The sequence below is a fragment of the Melanerpes formicivorus genome, unplaced genomic scaffold (genome assembly GCF_026170545.1).
Source record: "Melanerpes formicivorus ecotype bairdi unplaced genomic scaffold, bMelFor1.0.p_v2 SCAF_117, whole genome shotgun sequence".
In the NCBI taxonomy this organism is placed as follows: Eukaryota; Metazoa; Chordata; class Aves; order Piciformes; family Picidae; genus Melanerpes; species Melanerpes formicivorus.
The window spans coordinates 499,968-523,418 of record NW_027142469.1 but is presented as its reverse complement, the minus strand read 5'-3'; the positions used below and the strand labels follow the sequence as shown (position 1 = coordinate 523,418).

Sequence of the window (23,451 nt, the reverse complement as noted above, 5' to 3'; positions counted from 1 at the left end):
GGGCAGCCTGATCTAATTGGAGCTGTCCCTGCTGAGTGCAGGGAGGCCAGTCTGGGTGAGCTTGTGTGGTCCCCCACAAGCCATAAGGTAACAGCACATGTCCTGACTCGAGAGGACAGAGATGTGCTGTGCACTCCCTGAAATAGAGAGGTGCAGAAAAGCAGAAGAGAATAACAGATTACAATATCCTGGGACAAGCTGCCCTTCCCCCTGGGACTCTCTAGCCTCTGGAGGTCTTTTCTTTATGGTTATACCAATCAACTCTGGATTTCCCTTTTCCTGCAAGAGAAGAACAGAAGGTACTCTGCAAAAGGGAAGGCAGCAATGGCAACGTGAGCACCACCAGGGGGGAAAGAGCTTCTCCCTACTCACAGAGCACAGTTGCTGCAAGAGTACTTCTGGTGTTGCTGATCTCTTATCCTTGCTGCAAAACTGGCCCCTGTGAGTAAGCATTTCAAGTAATGCTCTGAGGGTAGCACCTTGCAGTTGGACTGCTGTAAACCTGCCAGGTTTTGTAGGTTATGGCACAAGTATGGGAGCTTAATATATTTACAGGAAGGGGCCTTGAATTTCCTGGCTAAAATATACTGGCTTTGCATGGATTTGGAGGATAAATTTACCCTATTGTGTGGAGCTGAATGTGCTCTCTGCATTCTCCATTTAAATCCCAGGGATTGTTTTCAGGGAAATGTCAGTGTGGCTGCTCAAAGTACTGGAGAACAATTTTGTGGTGGGGTCCTACCAGAAGGAGTTTGCAAAGCACCAGGGAGCAGTAAACTGAGTTTGAGTTGAGAGTCAGGAATTTGTGTGCTCAGGTCTGTCTCTGCCACCAACTCATCAAAACATTTTGGGTTGGGCAAATAAACCTCCCCCAGCCACACTCCTTACCACTGGATTGAGACTGGCTGGCTAGTGTGTCTGTCTGAAGAGAGCTAGCAAAGATGAGAACCTTCACCTGAAGCACAGGACGAGTTCTGCATGCTGCTATTTGCCCACCTCATTTAAGAAGATTGGGAGAACACAACAACCCCAGGCAGTGCTACAGGCTGGGGTCAGAGTGGCTGGAGAGCAGCCAGGCAGAGAGGGACCTGGGGGTGCTGGTTGACAGCTGCTGAACATGAGCCATGAACATGAGGTGGTGGAAGCCTCATTATTGGTGGTTTTGAAGGCCAGGCTGGATGTGGCTGTGAGCAACCTGCTGTAGTGTGAGGTGTCCCTGCCCATGGCAGGGGGGTTGGAACTGGATGATCTTTGAGGCCCCTTCCAATCCTGACAATTCTGAGCTTCTGTGAGAGAGGCTGTTGTGAAGTGGGATCCAGCTCTAAGGACCTGCTCCTCAGTGCCTGGGGGGTCTGTTTGAGCAGGTGGATTGATAACTGGAAGCAGGATAATGCTTTACCCCCTGCTTGGCTTTGTTTAACCTTTCCCTTAGCGCAGGGCCACTTTTGACATGTGGCCCTGCCTCTCTGGTGCACAAATATCTGTTCTGTCCAACTCATCACAGGCATCTGTGCTATCTGCAGTGTGGGAAGAGGCCAGGAATGTGAATTGTCTCCTTTCTCTGGAGGGGAAAGGAACTCAGGCACTAGCCTAACAATGACCCTTCAAAAACCACAGTTTAACTCTTTGATTCCTGGCTGGCTGAGAAGATCACAGAATCACAGAGTGTTAGGGGCTGGAAGGGACCTCCAAAGCTCATCCAGTCCAACCCCCCTGCCAGAGCAGGAGCACCTAGAGCAAATCACACAGGAATATCTCCAGAGAGGGAGACTCCACAACCCCCCTGGGCAGCCTGCTCCAGGGCTCTGGCAGCCTCACGAGGAAAAAAATTGTTGTGGCTGTAAACTTTGAAGCAGAACTCTGTGGGAGTTACCATCTAAACAAACAGATGCAAGTAACTGTGTTCTGTCTCCCAACCTTCCACCCACTGTCCATCCTCCTGTGTCTCTAGCACCTCTTGCAAATCACTTCAGATTAGTGTGGGTAGAAAGGACATTTCTGCTCCTAGCTCCATTTCTTCTTTCCATTGTCCCACGTGGGGTTTGAGTTTTGTTGGGGTTGTTTAGCTGTTGCAAGGAGCTAAAAGCTCTCCAAAGCATAGATTCATAGAATCATAGAATCACAGAAAGTTGGAAAAGACCTCAGAGATCAGCAAGCCCAACCTATTACCTAATACCTAACACTTCCTGACAGCTAAGCCATGGCTCCAAGTGCCACATCCAAGCCTTTCTTGGACACCTCCAGGGATGGTGACTCCACCACCTCCCTGGGCAGCACATTCCAGGGGACAATCTCTCTTGCTGGGAAGAACTTTCTCCTAACATCCAGCGTAAACCTCCCCTGGCACAGCTTGAGACTGTGTCCTCTTGTTCTGGTGCTGGTTGCATGGGACAAGAGACCAACCCCCACCTGGCTACAACCTCCCTTCAGGGAGTTTGAGAGAGCAAGAAGGTCTCCCCTGAGCCTCCTCTTCTCCAGGCTAAGCAACCCCAGCCTCTCCTCACAGGGCTGTGCTCCAGACCCCTCCCCAGCCTCGTTGCCCTTCTCTGGGCACCATCAAGTGTCTCAATGTCCTTCTTAAATTGAGGGGCCCAGAGCTGGACTCAGGACTCAAGGTGTGGCCTTGCATGTGTCATCCATTTCTGGGAGGGGATAATTCAGGTGCCTCTCCCACCCTTGTTTGGAGAGCTTCATAATCCTCTTCCCTGGCGTGCCAGGCAGCAGCTCAGTTTAGCACACAGCCCGTGCCTACCCTGGGTATTGCCTTTGCTGCCTTCTGAGGTTTAGTCAGGACTTTTGCAGTAATTTTCTTCTCCTCCCAGGTCTCTTATCTGGGGTTTATTCTTGTTCCTCCAGTTGCTACTGGTTTTAGCTTGTACACAGGAAGCCGCAGTGCCAATCAGTGTCGTTCCCAAGGTGACAGGAAACCCTGTTTGGTCGGATGTTGATTGTGCTTGTCTTTGCTGCTCCACCCAGCCCATTTTCTTCCTTTTTGGCTTCAGTTAAGACAAATTAATCAGTGGCCACCATCTGGTAGACAGTTTTGGTGGCTTTGCAGTGATTCGTCCAGCTGATCTCCCGCAAAGCAAGGCAGGGCAGGAGAAACTGAGGGGAAATGTCCTTGTGAAGCCTCAAGTGATTCTCAGGCCTAGGATCAAACAAAGCCATTGCTGCCCTGGGCACATGAGTAATTGGAGCTGTGTGTCTTGTCCAGCAGCAGGTTCAGGGTGTTAAGCACCAAAGGGTTAAACAACAACACAGCTTTCCAGTGACCAACTTCCCTCCCTCCTCTCTGCCTCTGCTTCATTTCTGTGGTCATCCATCCCAAGCAGGGTTTCTGTGAATGCTTCATCAGCAGTCCCAGTGTGCAGGCAGAGTGGGCCATCTGGGAAAGTGAGGAGAAGCACATGAGCTGGACTTGAGTGCTCCAAATATCTTGGCTCAGCCCATGGCAGGCTGTGTCCAGCTGTGAAATTTACAACCAAATGCGCTGCCTTTCCCTGTCGGCAGGTTGGGAATGCCATGCCAAAGGACAAAGAGAGGAAGGAGAGAAGCAGGCTCCTTATGGGATTGGGTTAGAAGCAGGATGGAGTGCATTCCATCTGATGAGTCCCTGACAGGAACCCACAGGTACTGCTTTCACTCAAATGGACAGCTGATGTAGAGAAGGAAGCATCCCTGTGAGATACACAAGGGTTTGAAACCCACTAGCAAGGTTGCTCTCCCTGTGGCTGGGGGCTTTGGTAGAAGTCTTCTTGAATGACTCTGTTAATGTCTGGAAAAGGCCAATAGCTCAAAACACAAACATGCACCTTGCCTCTTGTTTTGGAATTAATTTCTTGTTGAGCATCCCATTCATGTGGAGTCTCCCTCTCTGGAGATAGTCAAACCCTGCCTGGATGTGTTCCTGTGTGATCTGCTCTAGGTGCTCCTGCTCTGGCAGGGGGGATGGACAGGAAGAGCTTTGGAGGTCCCTTCCAGCCCCTAACACTCTGTGATTCTGTCATTCATTCTGGCCAGCTGTTTGCAGGGCAACAAAGCTGGATTTAGCTCAGGTCCCCTTAAGTCAAAATGGGGTTTTTTAGCCTGGAGAAGGCTCAGGGGAGACCTTCTTGCTCTCTACAACTCCCTCAAGGGAGGTTGTAGCCAGGTGGGCGTTGGTCTCTTCTCCCAGGCACCCAGCACCAGAACAAGAGGACACAGTCTCAGGCTGTGCCAGGGGAGGTTTGAGCTGGAGGTGAGGAGAAAGTTCTTCCCAGCAAGAGTAATTGGCCATTGGGATATGCTGCCCAGGGGGGTGGTGGAGTCACAAAATAGGCTTGGATGTGGCACTTGGAGCCATGGTTTAGTTGTCAGGAGGTGTTGGGTGACAGGTTGGACTTGATGATCCCTGAGGTCTTTTCCAACCTTGTTGATTCTATGATTCTATGCTAGGAACAGACACAGAAGACCATTAACTAAAGAAAAGAAAAATATCAAAGCACCTGCAGGGCTGCACTCTGAAAGAGCCAAGTATATCCTTGAATTGCAGGAAGTACTGCACAGCACTTGCTAAGCATCTGGCTTGTATTGTAGCCATCCATTAACATTCCAGGACACAAATCTCTTCTTTGAGTGCAATCACAATGCATTGTATTTTTGTGTGTGGTTAGGAGGACACTTCCAAGTTCCAACACTGGGTAGATGATAACTGCTGCTGTGCACAAAACACCTGTGCTGGAGACCCAGCAGAGGCTTCTGACACAGTCAGAGCTAATGTGAACAGAAAGCTTACCAGTGCTAAGTGCCTGGAGTGTCCCTTGTTTGCAAACACACCTCTCCTCAGAGAGGACCCACAGGCAAATCTGTAGGTCAGGCCATTCCCCTGCTCCTGGGGGAAATCCTCTTCAGCAGTTTTATTAATATAGCTCCTGAGAGCCGTGGGCACAGATAAGGATCCCTCTGTGCAAGGCTCTGTACACACACACAAAGGATCCTCCATCCAAAACACTTAGAATCTAAACATCAGGCAAGAGGGTAGATGCAGTACAGACAATGAGGCAAGCCTCAGGAAGCAGAGAAGCAATAGCATCATGGCAGAGATGAGGCTGCCCAGAGTATGCTGTGAGAATGGATCAGCCCAAGAAATACTGCCCAGGGGCGGCAGCTGATTCCATGTGATGCTGGCATGCCAGCCAGGGCCTTGCTGGAGTTTATGTGCTGGGATATCATCACATCTAAGCTGATGCATCACTTTGGTCTGACTTTGAACCTTAGCTGAAGTATCACCAAGATGTTTCAGGAAGGCTCCCAGGAGATCTTATTGTGGCCTTCCACTATCTGAAGGGGGCTAGAAGAAAGCTGGGGAAGGACTTGTTAGGCTGTCAGGGAGGGATAGGACTGGGGGGAATGGAACAAAACTGGAGGAGGGGAGATTTAGATGAGATGTTAGGAAGAAGTTGTTCCCCATGAGGGTGGTGAGAGCCTGGCACAGGTTGCCCAGGGAGGTGGTGGAAGCCTCATCCCTGGAGGTGTTTGCAGCCAGGCTGGATGTGGCTGTGAGCAACCTGCTGTAGTGTGAGGTGTCCCTGCCCATGGCAGGGGGGTTGGAACTGGCTCAGCCTTGAGGTCCCTTCCAGCCCTGACAATTCTGTGCTTCAGTGATTTCCAGACTAAGGCAAGTGAGACATGAATTGGTTAAGTGACTGCTCCAAGCTGATACTTCAAACCACTGCCCTGGGCTCCTGACCTCTGTGCTCCCTTTGTGAGCCAGGGGTGCCTGTCAAAAAGCTACCGGAGTGGAATGTCTTTCTGGTACAGGAACTTCTCTTATGCTCCCTACCAAAGAGTATACTTTTGGTGGTGAAGCTGTGTGCATTGTTGGTATTAATTTATGGTAGCTATAATTATCCTTGTTGTGTTGATGCTGCGATGTGACAACAAGGAGCAGAAGGGAGCCCTGCGCCTTCAAATGACCGCTCAGCTATGCGATAGGCATCAGGAGGGGAAGCAGTGTATATAATTCCCACACTGAGAAATGTCGTTAGGGACAATGTTTCTCTAGGGAACTCAGTCCTGATGCTGCAGAGAGACCAATGGTAGCCCTCTGGGAAGCTGTGATGCCAGAGAGCTGGGGCCAGTGCTGGGCAGGAGGCAGCTGAGCCTGCCCCTCTTCCAGGGCTGGCACTTCCGCTTCCCACCGGCCCCCTGGCAGCCCCAGTGCTTGTCTTTGAGATGTCTCAAGTCCTTCCTGAGTCGTAGCACATTCCACCAGAGGACTGCTGCACAGTCAAGAGGCTTTCAGTTCCTTTCCCTTGCATCTGATAGTGGATGTAAGAGCACAGCCCCACAACAAATGGAGGAAAACAATCAGAGCAGCTGGAAAGTAAACAAGAGCTAATAAACCCAATTTGTGTGGGCTGGTTTCACTTTAGATTCTGGTTTGTTTTGCCTCAGTGGATTTAGAGAGGCCTCTGGGAAAAGAAGGTGGCCCACTGAGCATGATACTGAATAAGTCTGTGAAAGAGCAGAGAGCTGCTGTTGTAATTAATCAAAGTAATCCTCTGGCTAGAGTGAATGCATTTATCCTTTACAGAATCACAGAATTAACCAGGCTGGAAAGGACCTCAGAGATCATCCAGTCCAACCTACCACCCAGCACCATCCAGTCAACTAAGCCATGGCACCAAGTGCCTCATCCAGTCTCTTTTTAAACACCTCCAGGGATGGTGACTCCACCACCTCCCTGAGCAGCACATCCCAATGGCCAATCTCTCTGTCTGGGAAGAATTTCTTCCTCACATCCAGCGTAAACCTCCCCTGGCACAGCTTGAGACTGTGTCCTCTAAATAATAAGATTAGAACAAAACACATATACTTTGCTGTGTCACAAAGTCTCCTTCTCTGGAGACTTTCCAAGCCCACCCAGGTGCATTCCTGTGAGGACTATCCTAAGTGATGCTGCTTTGGCAGGGGGATGGACTGGATGTGCTCTGGAGGTCCTTCCAACCTCTAATGTTCTGTGATTCTGTGATACTGTGAAGGGTTTTCCTAAATGTAGATGGCCTAAAGTCCCTGTGTCTAGTGTTCACTATTGTACACACTTGTAGACAGGCAGAGGTTGGTCTCTTCTCCCAGGCTACCAGTACCAGAACAAGAGGACACAGTCTCAGGCTGCACCAGGGGAGGTTTAGGCTGGAGGTTAGGGGGGAGGTTTAGGCTGGAGGTTAGGAGGAAGTTTTACACAGAGTGATTGCCCATTGGAATGGGCTGCCTGGGGAGGTGGTGGAGTCACCATCACTGGAGGTGTTCAGGAGGAGACTTGATGGGGTGCTTGGTGCCATGGGTTAGTTGATTAGGTGGTGTTGGATAATAGGTTGGACATGATAATCTTGAAGGTCTCTTCCAACCTGGTCTATTCTATTCTATTCTATTCTATTCTATTCTATTCTATTCTATTCTATTCTATTCTATTCCATTCCATTCCATTCCATTCCATTCCATTCCATTCCATTCTATTGCCTGGCTCCCAGAGCTCATTGTCCTGGGGCAGTGAAGAGGTCATAAGCTGGGCTAGGAAAGCTGTGTGAAGGAAAAATCACAGAAGACACCAGACTCAAAGACATGGAAGGAACCTTTGGTTCTGCATGTTCCTAAACTACAGATTATCAAAGGCTGGAGGGCAGACTGAAAAGAAGTCAGAGTGTTAATTCATTAAATAACCAGCAGTGCCTGCTTGCTTTGTTCCTGCCTTCTTTCCCTAAGCCTCTTCTTGCTGGTGGTGGTTGAAAACAGGATGCTGGCCAACCTTTGGTCGTACACAGTACCCCAAGTGTCTGCCTGTACTTCTGCATCTCTCCCCCCAATGTATGTTAATCTAACCTGTGTCACATCACTGGCTGCATGGAGCCCTGTGTGTTTGCACTGAGATAGATGGGGTGGAGGTCAGGTTGGGAGGGAGTTTGGTTATCTCCCAGATAGGACTTTTCCTTTTCTCTTTATTTCATAATGCAGTGTGCATTTAGAGGAAGACTGCTTTTATCACAGTCCTCACATTTCCCTCTTCTATTCAAATTAATGGAAGGGAGTTTAAATCAAATGATTTGTTTCTTATGCCATTCTTTTCTAATGCCATGAATCCTTTGCTAATAGAGGACCTGGACTCTGAAGCAATTAGAATTATTTCATTCTGAAATTGCCAGTCTGTCCTGACTTACTGATAGTGTCTGTGAGGAAAAATAGATCCAAAGAGCCAATGCTCTGGTCCAGGCCTTCACCCCTGAGCAGAGGTACAGATGCTCTCCAGAGCTCAGCCTGTGCACTCCTCTCTAGAGCTGTCCCTGATGATGGCAGACAGTGGCCAGGGCTGTAGCCTTGGAGGGATCTGCTGAGCTCTGTAATAAAGGAGCTCTATCTCACTTACCTGTCTCTTTTCATCAGACACTGGGCTCTAAATGGGACTGTACCTCTTGGCAAAACCTCTTTTAAAGCTCTGCCTAATCTCTGAAGGGGAGGATAAAGTGCATCTTGTATGCAAAACATTTACAGCTGTCATTTAAAAGCATTCAAGCCTTGCTCCATTTCCAATTGCAAGCCTAAGTGGATTTCCTGAACTTCATTTCAGAAGTGAATCCAGGCACTCTGTACATCAGGATACTTCTTGGAGCAAAATTCCCTGTAGGAAGCAAGGCTGGAAAATCAGACTACTGAAGTGAGTCAAAAAGCTGGGGAGAGAGAAAGGTTTATAGGGATCAGCCCTGGGACTGCAGAAGCAGCTCCAAGGCATACCGAAGTGTACATAGATGGTTCCTATCTCTAAGGGCCTAGCTCCCAACAGCTGGTAGTATAACTTAAGCACTGTGGAAATGGGACTGTGCCTTCCCAAGTGTATGAGGTGAAAGGACAATCACATCCTGGGCTGCATCAAAAGCAGTGCTTGCCAGGAGATCTAAAGAGGTGATTCTGCCACAGTGCTCTGCTCTGGGGAGACCTCACCTGGAGTACTGCGTGCAGCTCTGGAGCCCTCACTGCAGGAAGGACCTGGAGCTGATGGAGAGGGTCCAGAGGAGAGCCAAGAGAATGATCAGGGGGTTGGAGAAGCTCTGCTACAAGGACAGGCTGAGGGAGCTGGGGGTGTTCAGCCTGGAGAAGAGGAGGCTCTGGGGAGACCTAATAGCAGCCTGCCAGTACCTGAAGGGGGCTACAAGAAGGATGGGGAGAGACTGTTTGCAAAGGCCTGCAGGGACAGGACAAGGGGCAGTGGCTTCAAACTAGAGCAGAGCAGCTTCAGATTGGATATCAGGAAGAAGTTCTTTACTCTGAGGGTGGTGGAACACTGGAACAGGTTGCCCAGGGAGGTGGTTGAGGTCTGCCTTCAAGGGGAAGCTGGACAGGGCTCTGGGCAACCTGATCTAGTTGGGGATGTCCCTGCTGACTGCAGAGGGGGTTGCACTGGATGAGCTTTGGAGGTCCCTTCCGGCCTGGACCATTCTATACTTCTGTGACTGTGTTGTGCAGAGGCAGCCCTGGGTGCTCTGCGCTGTGTGTGCTGGAGCAGAGCAGTCTGCGGCCGCCCTTAGAGATGTCCGTAGGTGGCGCAGTGCTGTCGAGCAGCGGCGCAGCTCGGGAGGGTATCCATTCCTCAGGAGCTGCTGCACTACAGTCACTCCTTCAAAGCACACCAGCAGCCCATTTGTCTGCTTAGAAATCTTCTGTGTGACACTTGCAGGAGTTTAAAGATAATGAAGACCAAGTCAAATAGGGCATGTGCTTTTTTTATGATCTGAAGGTTGACAGGGTGTAGCAAAGGCCTCCTTTCCCAGATGTTCCTTCCTGTCTTTCCCAAATGGCAGAGTCACCAGGAAGGAACTCATTGCACTGATTAGTCTTCAAGGCACAATGAAAAATAATTACAAGAAGAAAAATCTCTTACTGACACTGCCTGCAGATATGGTCCTCGTGCATCAAGAGTACTCCTGCCCATGTCTTGGTCCAAGTCATCTGATTTGGGTTAAAGCCTCCAAAGAGCATTGAAGAGCATTAGTGTGTGAACAGCTGATGGATTTATTCCTTTGGATTTATGGTGCAGACTATATTCCTCAAATGAGCAACAGGTGCAGGATGGAGGTGCAGTTTGTGCTTAATTAGTATGGGATACATGATGCTAGATCACAGAATCACAGAAACACTCAGGTTGGAAGAGAGCCTCAGGATCACCAAGTGCAACCAGAACAACCCTACTCTGCAAGGTTCACCCCTAAACCACAGCCCCAAGCACCACAGCCAAACCACCTGCAAACACAGCCAGCCTTGGGGACTCCACCACCTCCCTGGGCAGCACATTCCAATGGCTAATTACTCTTTCTGGGAAGAACTTTCTCCTCGCCTTGAGTCTAAACCTCCCCTGGCACAGCTGGAGACTGTGTCCTCTTCTTCTGGTGCTGGGTGCCTGGGAGAAGAGACCAACCCCCACCTGGCTACAACCTCCCTTCAGGGAGGTGGAGAGAGCAAGAAGGTCTCCCCTGAGCCTCCTCTTCTGCAGGCTAAGCAACCCCAGCTCCCTCAGCCTCTCCTCACAGGGCTGTGCTCCAGACCCCTCCCCAGCCTCATTGCCCTTCTCTGGACACCTTGCAGCAACTCAACGTCTTTCCTAAACTGAGGAGCCCAGAACTGGACACAGGACTCAAGGGGTGGCCTAACCAGTGCTGAGCACAGGGCACAATGACTTCCCCACTCCTGTTGGCCACACTGTTCCTGATGCAGGCCAGGATGCCCTTGGCCTTCTTGGCCACCTGGGCACACTGCTGGCTCATCTTCAGCCTACTGTCAACCAGTAACCCCAAGTCCCTCTCTGCCTGGCTGCTCTCCAGCCACTCTGACCCCAGCCTGTAGCACTGCATGGGGTTGTTGTGGCCAATGTGCAGAACCTGGCACTTGGATGTGTTCCATCTCATGCCCTTAGACTCTGCCCATCTGCCCAGCCTGGCAAGGTCCCTCTGCAGAGCTCTCCTACCCTCTAACAGATCAACTCCTACCCCCAGGTTGGTGTCATCTGCAAATTTATTGATGATAGACTCAATGCCCTCATCCAGATCATCAATAAAGATGTTAAAGAGCACAGGGCCCAGCACTGATCCCTGGGGCACACCACTGGTGCCTGGCTGCCAGCTGGATGTGGCACCATTCACCACCACTCTCTGGGCTCAGCCTCCAGCCAGTTCCTAACCCATCGCAGTGTGCTCCCATCCAAGCCATGGGCTGACAGCTTGGCCAGGAGTTTGCTATGGGGGACGGTGTCAAAGGCCTTGCTGAAATCCAGACTACATCCACAGCCTGCTCCACATCCACCAGGTGGTCACCTGGGCATATAAGGAGGTCAGGTTGGTCAGGCAGGACCTGCCCTTCCTAATTCCATGCTGCCTGGGCCTGATCCCTTGGCCATCTTTCAGGTGTGCAGTGATTGCCCCCAAGATGGTCTGCTCTATAATTTTCCCTGGCACTGAGGTCAGGCTGCCAGGCCTGGAGTTTCCAGGTTCCCCCTTGTGGCCCTTCTTGTGGATGGGCATCCCGTTGGTGTGATGGTGTTGGGTGATAGGTTGGACTGGATGATCTCTGGTTCATTCTGTAGTCTGTATCTGAACTCGTTAAATTGAGCATTTGTTTAAGCTCTGCAGCCCTAGTAGGTAATTGTTATTCCTCCCCATTCTCTTTTTCCTTTTCCCTGGTCTTTTACTCCCTTTTGTGTCTATTCTTTTTAGCTTGGTTTTAATTAGCATGTGCATTAATTGGAGAGAGAAGAGGTCACCCAGTGTGTTTGTGCGACGAGGCCTCCACTATGAAAGAGAGCAGCGCTGCACTGCAAGCAGATAATACCAGCCAGAAACGAGGCTGTGTTCAATTCAAGCTCTACCATCTCAAGCAAATTAACCATGAATCAGTAAACACTTATTCATCCCTTTGAGAAGGGGAAACCCCAGTTCAAACAAGCACAGCAAATTAGCATCTCCATTTCTGTTTCCTTCTGAGCGTTTTCACTCCGGCTGTCGCTCAGGCTGAAAGCAGGCACGGGAAGGGGGGGGGCTTTAGTGTTGCCCCTGCCACTGTGCTGGAGGAGGAGGCTTGCGTGACAAAGTGCAGTTTGCCTGCAGAAACAATCTCCAGGAAAAGATGGGAGCTTGTCTGAGCTCTGCCTCTCTGAGCAGGCAGTTCAGTTCCCGTGGCCGAGCGGCAGGGCCTTATCGAGGGGCGGACAGGAGGGAATTGGCAGTACATTAGAAAGCGTGATTAAAAGAGGGAAAGTTGAAACTGCACTCCTGTCAGCTGTTTTCCTCTACAGGATATTGAGCCATTCCTGTCCTAACCAGATACTGATTGCTTCAAACTTAGTCCAGAAGGGCCTGTCAAAACCGTTTCCTCAGCTGGTTTTGACGTGCTGGGCTCTGAGTGGGTTCCTGAGGATTTTACTGCAGCGTAGTGCTGGAGGCATTGGCCTGCTCTCTGCTCCTGGCTGTGGGAACAGAATCAGAGCCCCTGGGGCAAACATCGAGTGCCTCCACATTCCTGAAAAACTATCTAAACCTTGTAGCTGAGGCTCCTGATCAGTTTCTGTGGAGTGGAAGGTGCTGCCAGGTGGTTTCTGGTAGCTAGGAAGCTGCCGAAGATTGGAAGCGTTGCCTCACAACCACCATCTATCACCTTTCACAGAGTCACACAGTCACAGAATGCTAGGGGCTGGAAGGGACCTCCAAAGCTCATCCAGTCCAACCCCCCTGCCAGAGCAGGAGCACCCAGAGCAGATCACACAGCAACACATCCAGGCAGGGTTTGAGTATCCCCGGAGAGGGAGACTCCACAACCCCCCTGGGCAGCCAGTGGGGTTCTGACATTCAGTAGGCCGACAGCTTCTTGTTGTCACTTCCAGACTCCTTCCTCAGAGTGAGAGGCAGGAAGGATCAGTTTTTCAATGACAAATAACTGAGAAAAAACTAGTAGTGCAACACTGTAATCCTATGAGAAGAGCTGTGGGACAGAGCACACATGGGCAGAAATGGCAGAGGTTCGGGCAGGATCAGCACACTTCATCCTATCACCTCCCTTATAGTCCTGGGCTTAAATATCTTCCAGCTGTGGCTTTCTGGTGATGGGTATTAGATTCAGTGTTATATCCAGATTACTCCTCTTGCACCGTAAATGAGGTCCTCTGGCTGGTGAGATTGGGCTGCAAACACAAATGGCTGCGGGATTCATCTTGGGTGCATGAAACTGTGAGACAGAGTAGAAAAAGAGAAGGGCAACGAGGCTGGGGAGGGGTTTGGAGCACAGCCCCATGAGGAGAGGCTGAGGGAGCTGAGGTTGCTTAGCATGGAGAAGAGGAGGCTCAGGGGAGACCTTCTTGCTGTCTTCAACTCCCTGAAGGGAGGTTGTAGCCGGGTGGGGGTTGGTCTTTTCTCCCAGGCAACCAGCACCAGAAGAAGAGGACACAGTCTCAAGCTGTGCCAGGGGAGGTTTAGACTCAAGGTGAGGAGAAAGTTCTTCCCAGAATGAGTAATTAGCCATTGGAATGTGCTGCCCAGGGAGGTGGTGGAGTCACCATCCTGGAGGTGTTTAAGAGGACACTGTATGAGGCACTTGGTGCCACGGTATAGTTGATGAGATGGTGTTGGGTGATAGGTTGGACTGGATGATCTCAAAGCCCTTTTCCAATCTGGTTTATTCTATTGTATTCTAAATATTGTGTCAGTAATATTAACAAAGGAATTGGTGAGCATTCTTGTGGAAACATCAGGTTAGTATCTGCCTGTCTGTCTAGAATCTCCCCTCTAAAGAGGAAAAATCAGTCAGAGGAAGGTTAATCTATGAGAGGCTTTGGAAATGAGTCCAGAGGCTTATAGAACAAGAGAGGTCTACTGCTCTAGGCATGACAGGAGGTCAGCAGGCAGCTTCAGGAGATAGCAGAAGACAGGGGAAGATCAAGTTTTGACCACCTGCACAGCAAACATTTGAAGGTATAACTCTGGTCTTGGTGCTGGAGCATGTCCAGAGAAGGGCCACAAGGGTGAGCAGAGGGCTGGAGCTGCTCTACTATGAGGACAGACTGAGGGAGTTGGGGTTGTTCAGTCTGGAGAAGAGAAGGCTCTGAGGAGACCTCATTGTGGCCTTCCAGTATCTGAAGGGGGCTACAAGAAAGCTGGGGAGGGACTTTTGAGGGTGTCAGGGAGTGATAGGACTGGGGGAAATGGAGCACAACTAGAAATGGGGAGATTCAGATTGGATGTTAGGAAGAAGTTGTTCCCCATGAGGGTGGTGAGAGACTGGCACACTTCACCCAGGGAGGTGGTGGAAGCCTCATCCCTGGAGGTGTCTAAGGCCAGGCTGGATGTGGCTGTGAGCAACCTGCTGTAGTGTGAGTTGTCCCTGCCCATGGCAGCGGGGTTGGGACTGGCTGAGCCTTGAGGTCTTTTCCTACCCTGACAATTCTGTGAGTCTGCATAATGCATAATAAAGTTGCAGTAAAATGACTAAGCATGAGCTGAGTGGAATGGGTCCTTTAAGGACCTGATGACAGTATCAATTTAGACTGGACAAAACTCATACTATCCTTTAATGGAAAGTAAATCACTCATTTCATATTCACAGCTACAGATTTTCAGTGAAAATGTTAGTTTGTGCTCCTTTGCTCTTTGGTTATTAAAGTAAATAAATGTTCTGGATCTTGAAGTCAGCCAAAAGGGCTGGAAAGGCTCCAGAGAAGGAGACTCCACAACCTCTCTGGGCAGCCTGCTCCAGGGCTCTGGGACCCTCACAGTGAAGAAGTTCTTCCTCACAGAATCATAGAATTGTCAGGGCTGGAAGGGACCTCAAGGATCATCTAATTGTGACCTCCCTGCCATGGGCAGGGACACCTCACACCAGATCAGGTTGCCCAGAGCCACATCCAGCCTGGCCTTCAAAACCTCCAGGGATGAGGCTTCCACCGCCTCCTTGGGCAGCCTGTTCCAGCCTCCTGTTCTGTAGTTTCCATCCCTCGCCCCTTATCCTATCACAGGGTGCAACTGAGCAGAGGCTGTCCCTTCCTTTTTGACACCCAGCCCTCAGATATTTATATGTATTTATTAGCTCCCCTCTCAGCTTTCTCCTCTCCAGACCATAAGGCTCCAGCAGCCACAGCCAGCGGTGCTCTTCCCACTAATTAATTAATGGCTTCCTTCCACCTGCATGGCTGACACCGCTCCCCCCTGGGCCCTGCCAAAGCTTGGCTGAGGGACGTGGGGCTGAGGGTGCAGGAGGAAGCACCTCCTGCATCTTCAGTGCTGAGGTCAGAGGGCAATGGCTCTTGGAGGGCAGCAGCCACCGCCGCAGCTTCCAAAGGCAGCGGAGAGGATGAAAAGGCAAGGCCCAGGAATGTGGGTGTAGCAGTGGGGAGAGGCACTGAATAAACAGGGCAGTGTGTATTTAAAGGAATTACCCAGCTTAAATAAACAGCTGGGAAAACAGGCCAGGGAATTGGCTTCTCAGAACCACCAACTATGGCTTAATTTTAGGGTCAGGGAAGACCTGGAAATGACCTCACTAATGATTAATCGGCTTCACTAACCTGGTGTCCCTCTGAGGTGGACAGGTGGAGCTTCCTCTGCAGAGCTCTCAAACAAACATTGCATTAATCTTTTTTATTTCTTTTTTCCCCTTTTAAATCACAGTCTGTAATAAAGTCTGCTTCTGACAGTGTAGCCTTAAAAACACTCCAGTGGATTCTCATCCTTGGGATTGGGCCTATTGCCCGCTTGAAAAGAGGGTTTTAACTATGCCCTGAGACCCCCTTGTGGGTTGCTAGACAATAGACAGACACAAGTGGTTTCCTGATGGCACTTAGCCACCCACCCAGTGATGAGGTGTCTGTCCCAGCTGGTGAAACCTTGGAAGAGTTAGTCTCTTGCTGATTTTAATCTAGTGCTGTCACCAGTGTTTATAGTCCCTCACATTCCTTGCAGGATGCTCTTCCCCATCAAGACACGGTCTCAAGGGGATGCTGGGGGAGGTGTAGGAGAAGAAAAAATCTCCTCTTTGTAGCCCAGACTATTAACATGGGAAGCACAATGAATCTCAAGGTGCTTAGAAGGTAAAAAAAGGGTTGTGAATATTCAGGAATTAGTGAAAACCCCATGTGTATGGCTCCTTCAGGGTGACTTGGAATGGAAAGAGACCTGGATGTAGTCAGGAGATACAGATCTACGTATCTAGCTAGCTATTTATCTCTCTGTCTATCTATCTATTTACCTATCTGTCTGTCTATCTATCTATCTATCTATCCATCCATCCATCTACCTATCTATCCATCCATCTATATCTATCTATCTATCCATTCATCTATCTGTCTATCTATAGATCTGTTTATCTATCCATCCATCCATCCATCTCTATCTATCTATCTATCCATCTATCCATCTATATCTATCATCTATCTATCTATCTATTTATCTATCTATCTATCTATCTATCCATCCATCTATCTGTCTATCTATAGATCTGTTTATCTATCCATCCATCTATCTATCCATCCATCTATCCATCCCTATCTATCTATCTATCCATCTATCTATCCATCTATATCTATACATCTATACATCTATCTATCTATCATCTATCTATCTGTCTATCTATCTATCTATCCATCCATCTGTCTATCTATACATCTGTTTATCTATCCATCCATCTACCTATCCATCCATCTATCCATCCATCTATATCTATCTATCTATCTATCCATCTATCTATCTATCCATCTATATCTATACATCTATCTATCTATCTATCTATCATCTATCTATCTGTCTATCTATCTATCATCTATCTATCTATCCGTTTATCTATCCATCCATCTATATCTATACATCTATCTATCTATCTATCTATCTATCTATCTATCATCTATCTATCTGTCTATCTATCTATCTATCCATCCATCTATATCTATACATCTATCTATCTATCCATTTATCTATCCATCCATCTATCTATCTATCTATCTATCCATCTATATCTATACATCTATCTATCTATCTATCATCTATCTATCTATCTATCTATCTATCAACTATCTATCTATCTATCTATCTATCCATCCATCTATCTATCTATCCATCCATCTATATCTATATCTATATCTATACATCTATACATCTATCTATCCATCTGTCTATCCATCTATCTATACATCTCTCTGTCTATCTATCCATCCATCTCTCTATCTATCTCTCTATCCATCCATCCATCTACCTATCCATCCATCCATCTATCTATCAATTGATCTATCTATCTATCTGTCTACCCATATGCCTATCCATCTTCTATCTATCAATCTACCCATCCATCCATTCATCCATCCATCAGGTTGCCAAGTCAAAAGAATCACAGAGCTGTGAGCAAGGCCACAGCAGCAATGCAGAAGTGGCCTTTGTCTTAGGTAATACCTCCCTGCTCTGTGATCGGCCTTGTGCAGTAGGAAGAGGTGGACTCACTACCACATCCCTTCCCACCCTGGCAGTGAGAGAGAAGAGAATTCTTTCTTTCTTTCTAATCTTTTCTACAGAAAGTGAAGAATTTAACTGTACATAAGGAATGCAAGGTGTCTAGAGCAGGACTGGAGAGAACAAATGTCTGTTAGGACATGCAAGCACATGATGGGTTCAAGCCCTCCCTCATCTTTTAATTAAATACACTGAGGAGGTCTGTGTGATTAATGTTAATATTGGCAATAGTATTGCTAATGCAAACATCATTGAACCTTTCTATTAACTGAAGCACACTTCTCTGAGATGCCAGTGTTTGTGGAAGCATTCCCTTTAGAGCTGTTACCTACTGTATATCCTCTTAGGGACTTTCTAGAAAGACCACTGTCCTCCAGGTAATTTTCTGCTCTATATTCAGTTTTTATTCAAGGGGTAGCTTGTAATGTATTTGGCCCCATCCTGTTCAATAACTTTATTGATGATCTGGAGGAGGGCATTGAGCCCATCATCAGTAAATTTGCAGATGACACCAAGCTGGGGGCAGGAGATGATCTGTTAGAGGGTAGGAGAGCTCTGCAGAGGGACCTTGACAGGCTGGACAGATGGACAGAGTCCAACAGGATGGCATTCAATAAGTCCAAGTGCCAAGGACTGCACATTGGCCACAACAACCCCATGCAGTGCTACAGGCTGGGGTCAGGGTGGCTGGAGAGCAGCCAGGCAGAAAGGGACCTGGGGGTGCTGGTTGACAGTAGGCTGAAGATGAGCCAGCAGTGTGCCCAGGTGGCCAAGAAGGCCAATGGCATCCTGGCCTGCATCAGAAACAGTGTGGCCAGCAGGAGCAGGGAAGTCATTGTGCCCTGTGCTCAGCAGTGGTTAGGCCACCCCTTGAGTCCTGTGTCCAGTTCTGGGCTCCTCAGTTTAAGAAGGACATTGAGACACTTGAAGGTGTCCAGAGAAGGGCAACAAATCTGGGGAGGGGTCTGGAGCACAGCCCTGTGAGGAGAGGCTGAGGGAGCTGGGGTTGCTTAGCCTGGAGAAGAGGAGGCTCAGGGGAGACCTTCTTGCTCTCTCCAACTCCCTGAAGGGAGGTTGTAGCCAGGTGGGGGTTGGTATCTTCTGCCAGGCACCCAGCACCAGAAGAAGAGGACACAGTCTCAAGCTGTGCCAGGGCAGGTTTAGTCTGGATGTGTTAATTCTGTGATTCTGTAAATATGCAGCTAAACCAAATTTCTTCTTTCCAGGGCAAGTGGTTTCTTTCTCAGCACTGGGTGTTCATCAATAATCCCCATACATGGTCAAAGCTGTAAACTCCAAGTTATAATTAGATCAGGTAGATTTTTGTTGTTGTTGTTCTAAAGGAAATAGCTTTCTTTTTCTTTTGCCAAGGCTGTCAGTGATAACAATGCAAAAGCCAAAGAAAATATTCACATTTTTCACCCTAATTTGTTCCTGAACAATGTGAATCCTTTTCCTCTTTAGGAGGAAATCTCAGTAGGCTCTCCCACAAGTTATGTCTGGATCTAAACTGCTACCCACTCCTCCACCAGAGGTAGGCTGAATAGCTTTGGAGAGGGTCAGCTGTGGATTTCTGGGTTGTTTTCAAAGGGTTGCTTTTGCAGTGTACTCCCTCAGAACCACCTGTCTGAGGAATAAATTCCATGCAATGGATTGCTAGCTGTGGGCAGAAGAGGTGCTTCTGCAGGAGGGGTTTTGTGAGGCAGCAGTCTGACAGGATGTTTGCCCTGAGAAGCTGCCTGGGGCTGGGGAAACTGTCCCTGGGGAGCCCAGATGGGTGCATAGAATCATAGAATGGTCTGGGTTGGAAGGGACTTCCAAAGGTCATCCAGTGCAACCCCCTCTGCAGTCAGCAGGGACAGCCTCAGTTAGATCAGGCTGCCCAGAGCCCTGTTGACCCTCACCTTGAATATCTCCAGGGAAGGGGCCCCAACCACCTCCCTGGGCAACCTGTTCCAGTGTTCCACCACCCTCAGAGTAAAGAACTTGTTCCTAACATCCAATCTGAAGCTGCTCTGCTCTAGTTTGAAGCCACTGCCCCTGCTCCTGTCCCTGCAGACCTTTGCAAACAGTCTCTCTGCATCCTTCCTGTAGCCCCCTTCAGGTACTGGCAGGCTGCTATTAGGTCTCCTTGGAGCCTTCTCTTGTGCAGGGTGAACACCCCTAGCTTTCCTCAGCCTGTCCTTGTAGCAGAGGTGCTCCAATTCCCTGATCATTCTCGTGGCTCTCCTCTGGACCCTCTCCATCAGCTCCAGGTCCTTCCTACAGTGAGGGCTCCAGAGCTGCACATAGTACTCCAGGTGAGGTCTCCCCAGAGCAGAGCACAGTGGCAGAATCACCTCTCTGGATCTGCTGGCAATGCATCTTTTGATGCAGCCCAGGCTGCCACTGGCCTTCTCCAGCAGAGTCTGGCAGCAAGTGGCCGCCACGGCCAGCTTGCAGCTTGCCCACGGCCCAGGCGCTCCCAGCTCTGCATTTGGGTACAAGCACCAATACTTGGCTGGGCTTTGGTACAATATCAGTTAGTAGTTGTCTCTGCTAAGGATGCTACTTCACCTCTGCTTACCTCCTAGCAAAATTAGCATCATCACACCCCACCTACTTCCCTCTGACAACAAAAATTCTCCCCAGCTACCCTTGGAGGCAGCCTGCTGCCTGCAGCCAGCTCGGCTCAATCTTGCCTCTCCCACCTCTGAGGCTGACTCACTCTTACCACCCTCGGGCCTGGGCAGCAAAGCTTTTGCTGTCACCCACACATCACCTAGGCTGAAATAGGCTTGTGGACTCCATGGCACAATGTGACACTCACTGATCCCACCAGCTGCTCTTGTCTCCTGGGCATTGTCACTTCATCTTTTGCTAAGTGACAGATGAGTGACTGATGTAATTTCTGTTCACACAGACAGGCAGGAGAGAAATGATCTCATTTCAGGCAAAGTTGCTGAAGGATCTGCTGGTGGGTATAAAAGGAAGGGAACTGCATCAAAGTAGTGTGAGAACAACAACATTGCTTTTGCTTTCAGAAAGACAGGATTAACCAAGATGGAAAAGACCTCAGAGATCATCCAGACCAACCTATCACCCAACACCATCTCATCAAATAAACCATGGCACCAAGTGCCTCAGCCAGTCTCAAGCTGTGCCAGGGGAGGTTCAGGCTGGATGTTAGGAAGAAATTCTTCACAGAAAGAGAGATTGGCCATTGGAATGTGCTGCCCAGGGAGGTGGTGGAGTCACCATCACTGGAGGTGTTTAGGAAGGGCCTGGATGAGGCACTTGGTGCCATGGTCTGGTTGATTAGATAGGGTTGGGTGATCAGTTGGACTTGCTGATCTTGGAGGTCTCTTCCAACCTGGCTGATTCTATGATCCTGTGATCTACCTGGGACTTCCAGCAACACAGTTCTGCTGTAGCTGTCTCAAGCTGTGCCAGGGGAGGTTTAGGCTGGATGTTAGGAAGACATTCTTCCCAGAAAGAGAGATTGACCATTGGGATGTGCTGCCCAGGGAGGTGATGGAGTCACCATCACTGGAGGTGTTTAGGAAGAGCCTGGATGAGGCACTTGGTGCCATGGTTTAGTTGATGAGATGGTCCTGGGTGATAGGTTGGACTGGGTGATCTCAAAGGCCTTTTCCAACCTGGTTAATTCTGTATTGTGTTCTGTTTTAATTGTTTTGTGATGCAGACGAGGGTCCAATGTCTCCCTGACCTTGGACATGAGCAGCCTGGGGAGCGTGGAGCCGTTCGTCGCCGTGCCGACCCCGCGGGAGAAGGTAGCTATGGAGTACCTGCAGTCCGCCGGCCGCCTCCTGACGCGCCAGCAGCTGCGGGAGGCAGTGGCATGTTCTCACCTGCTTCAGACTGAGTTCATGGTGAGTCTCACAGGCTTTAAATGAGGGGCTTTGGCAGAACTGCTGGGGAGCAACAAAATAAATTGGGCAACATTTGCATGTGAAGTTACAAAACAAGAGGGACAGGGATCTGCTGGAGAGAGGGCTGCTAGGATGCTGAAGGGACTGCAGCACTGCCTGGGGAGGAGAGGCTGAGAGCCCTGGGGCTGGTTAGTCTGCAGAGGAGAAGTCTGAGAGGGGTCTGATCAATGTCTATCAAGAGCTGAGGGCTGGGGGTCAGGAAGGAAGGGACAGGGAGAGGCTCTGCTCACTTGTGCCCTGGGATAGGACAAGGGGCAGTGGATGGAAATGCAGAAGTTAAAGTGTCTACATTATTTACATCTGTGTTGACCGCAGAAGAACTTTTTGAGTATCCTGCCTCTGTGGTAGGACTAGGTTGAAAAAAGACACTTCAGGACCTGCTATTATCACACAGTCTCACAGTACATTAGAGGTTGGAAGGGACCTCCAGAGATCATCCAGTCCAGCCCCCCTGGCACAGCAGCATCACCCAGGGAAGTCCACACAGGAATGCATCCAGGTGGGGTTGGAAAGGCTCCACAGAAGGAGACTCCACAACCTCTCTGGGCAGCCTGCTCCAGGGCTCTGGCACCCTCACACCAAAGAAGTTTCTCCTCATGCTGAGCTGAAACCTTCTCTGTTCAAGTTTGTCTCCATTGCTCCTTGGCTTACTGCTGTGCACCACCCACAAGAGCTTGGCCCCCTCCACTTGACCCCCAGCCCTCAGCTATCGATAGACATTGATCAGATCCCCTCTCAGCCTTCTCTCCTCCAGACTCAACAGCCTCAGGGCTCTCAGTCTCTCTTCACAGGGGAGATGCTCAAGTCCCCTAAGCATCCTTGTGGCTTGAAGCATTAATGGAAGAGACTTTAGAAGAAATCAATAAAGTGAATAAAAGCTCCTCACTGGACTAAGCCATTGTTGACACAAGAATCCTGAAGGAGATCCTCTGTGCAGTTACTAATGTGTTAACTGGGCAGGTTATTCATGGATTAACTTGGGCCCCAGCAGGTAAGGAATCAGAGGGCCAGAGAGAACAGGAGTATTTCAGAAGGGCTCCAGAAGAGATGCAGATAACTGCAGGCATAGAGATCTGACATCTAAACCACAGCAACTGGAAGGAATTATAATAAAGAAGCCAACAGATAGAAGGAAAGTTGTGGGACAGTGGGGAATAATCAACACAGTGTAGCACTGGAGGAGCTGATGCTTCTCAGAGGAAAAGGACATCACCAGTGGAGTCCCAAAGGGCTTCTTCTGCATAGAAAAGAGACTGTGAGAGGCTCTAACAGAAGCCTCTACAATCATAATAGCAAGAGGAATGAGTACAAAGTGATCATTCCTGGGTTTTCATGCTAAAAGACCAGCATCAGCTGTCCAGTACCATACAAAGAAAAGCTTTTCTCCTTCTACTTCCCTCAGATGCCTTCCTACTGGTCTCTGGCTGGTCTCTTCTCCCAGGCAACCAGCAGCACAACAAGAGGACACAGTCTCAAGCTGCACCAGGGGAGGTTTAGACTGGATGTTAGGAAGAAGTTCTTCACAGAAAGAGAGAGAGATTGGCCATTGGAATGTGCTGCCCAGGGAGGTGGTGGAGTCACCATCCCTGGAGGTGTTTAGGAAGAGCCTGGATGAGGCACTTGGTGCCATGCTTTAGTTGATGAGAATGTGTTGGGTGATAGGTTGGATTCTATGATCTCAAAGGTCTCTTCCAACCTGTTCTATTCTATTCTATTCTATTCTATTCTATCCTATCCTATCCTATCCTATCCTATCCTATTCCACTCCGTTCTGTTCCGTTCCATTCCGTTCTGTTCCATTCTGTTCCGTTCCGTTCCGTTCCATTCCATTCCATTCCATTCCACCATCTGCTGCCAGGGCACCAGAGAGCAGGAACCTAACATAACCAACTACCCAACCCAACCTTGGCCTCATGTTTAGCTTTTACAACCTCTTAGCAAACAGAAGAGGAAAGGCTGTTTAAGACTGGTCTGATAACTGCCATTTAACAACTAAAGCCACATAGAAATGTGTGTCC

The 23,451-nt window shown here is 49.2% G+C and overlaps 1 protein-coding gene across 1 annotated transcript in view; it reads left to right on the top strand.

Annotated features, from left to right (window-relative positions):
* Positions 1-23,451, top strand: part of PTPRR (protein tyrosine phosphatase receptor type R) — a 153,131-nt gene that overhangs the window by 90,236 nt on the left and 39,444 nt on the right. The window contains exon 6 of the mRNA XM_068167434.1: positions 21,187-21,373. Coding sequence (XP_068023535.1) covers positions 21,187-21,373 — 187 coding nt within the window. The remainder of the gene's footprint in view (positions 1-21,186; positions 21,374-23,451) is intronic.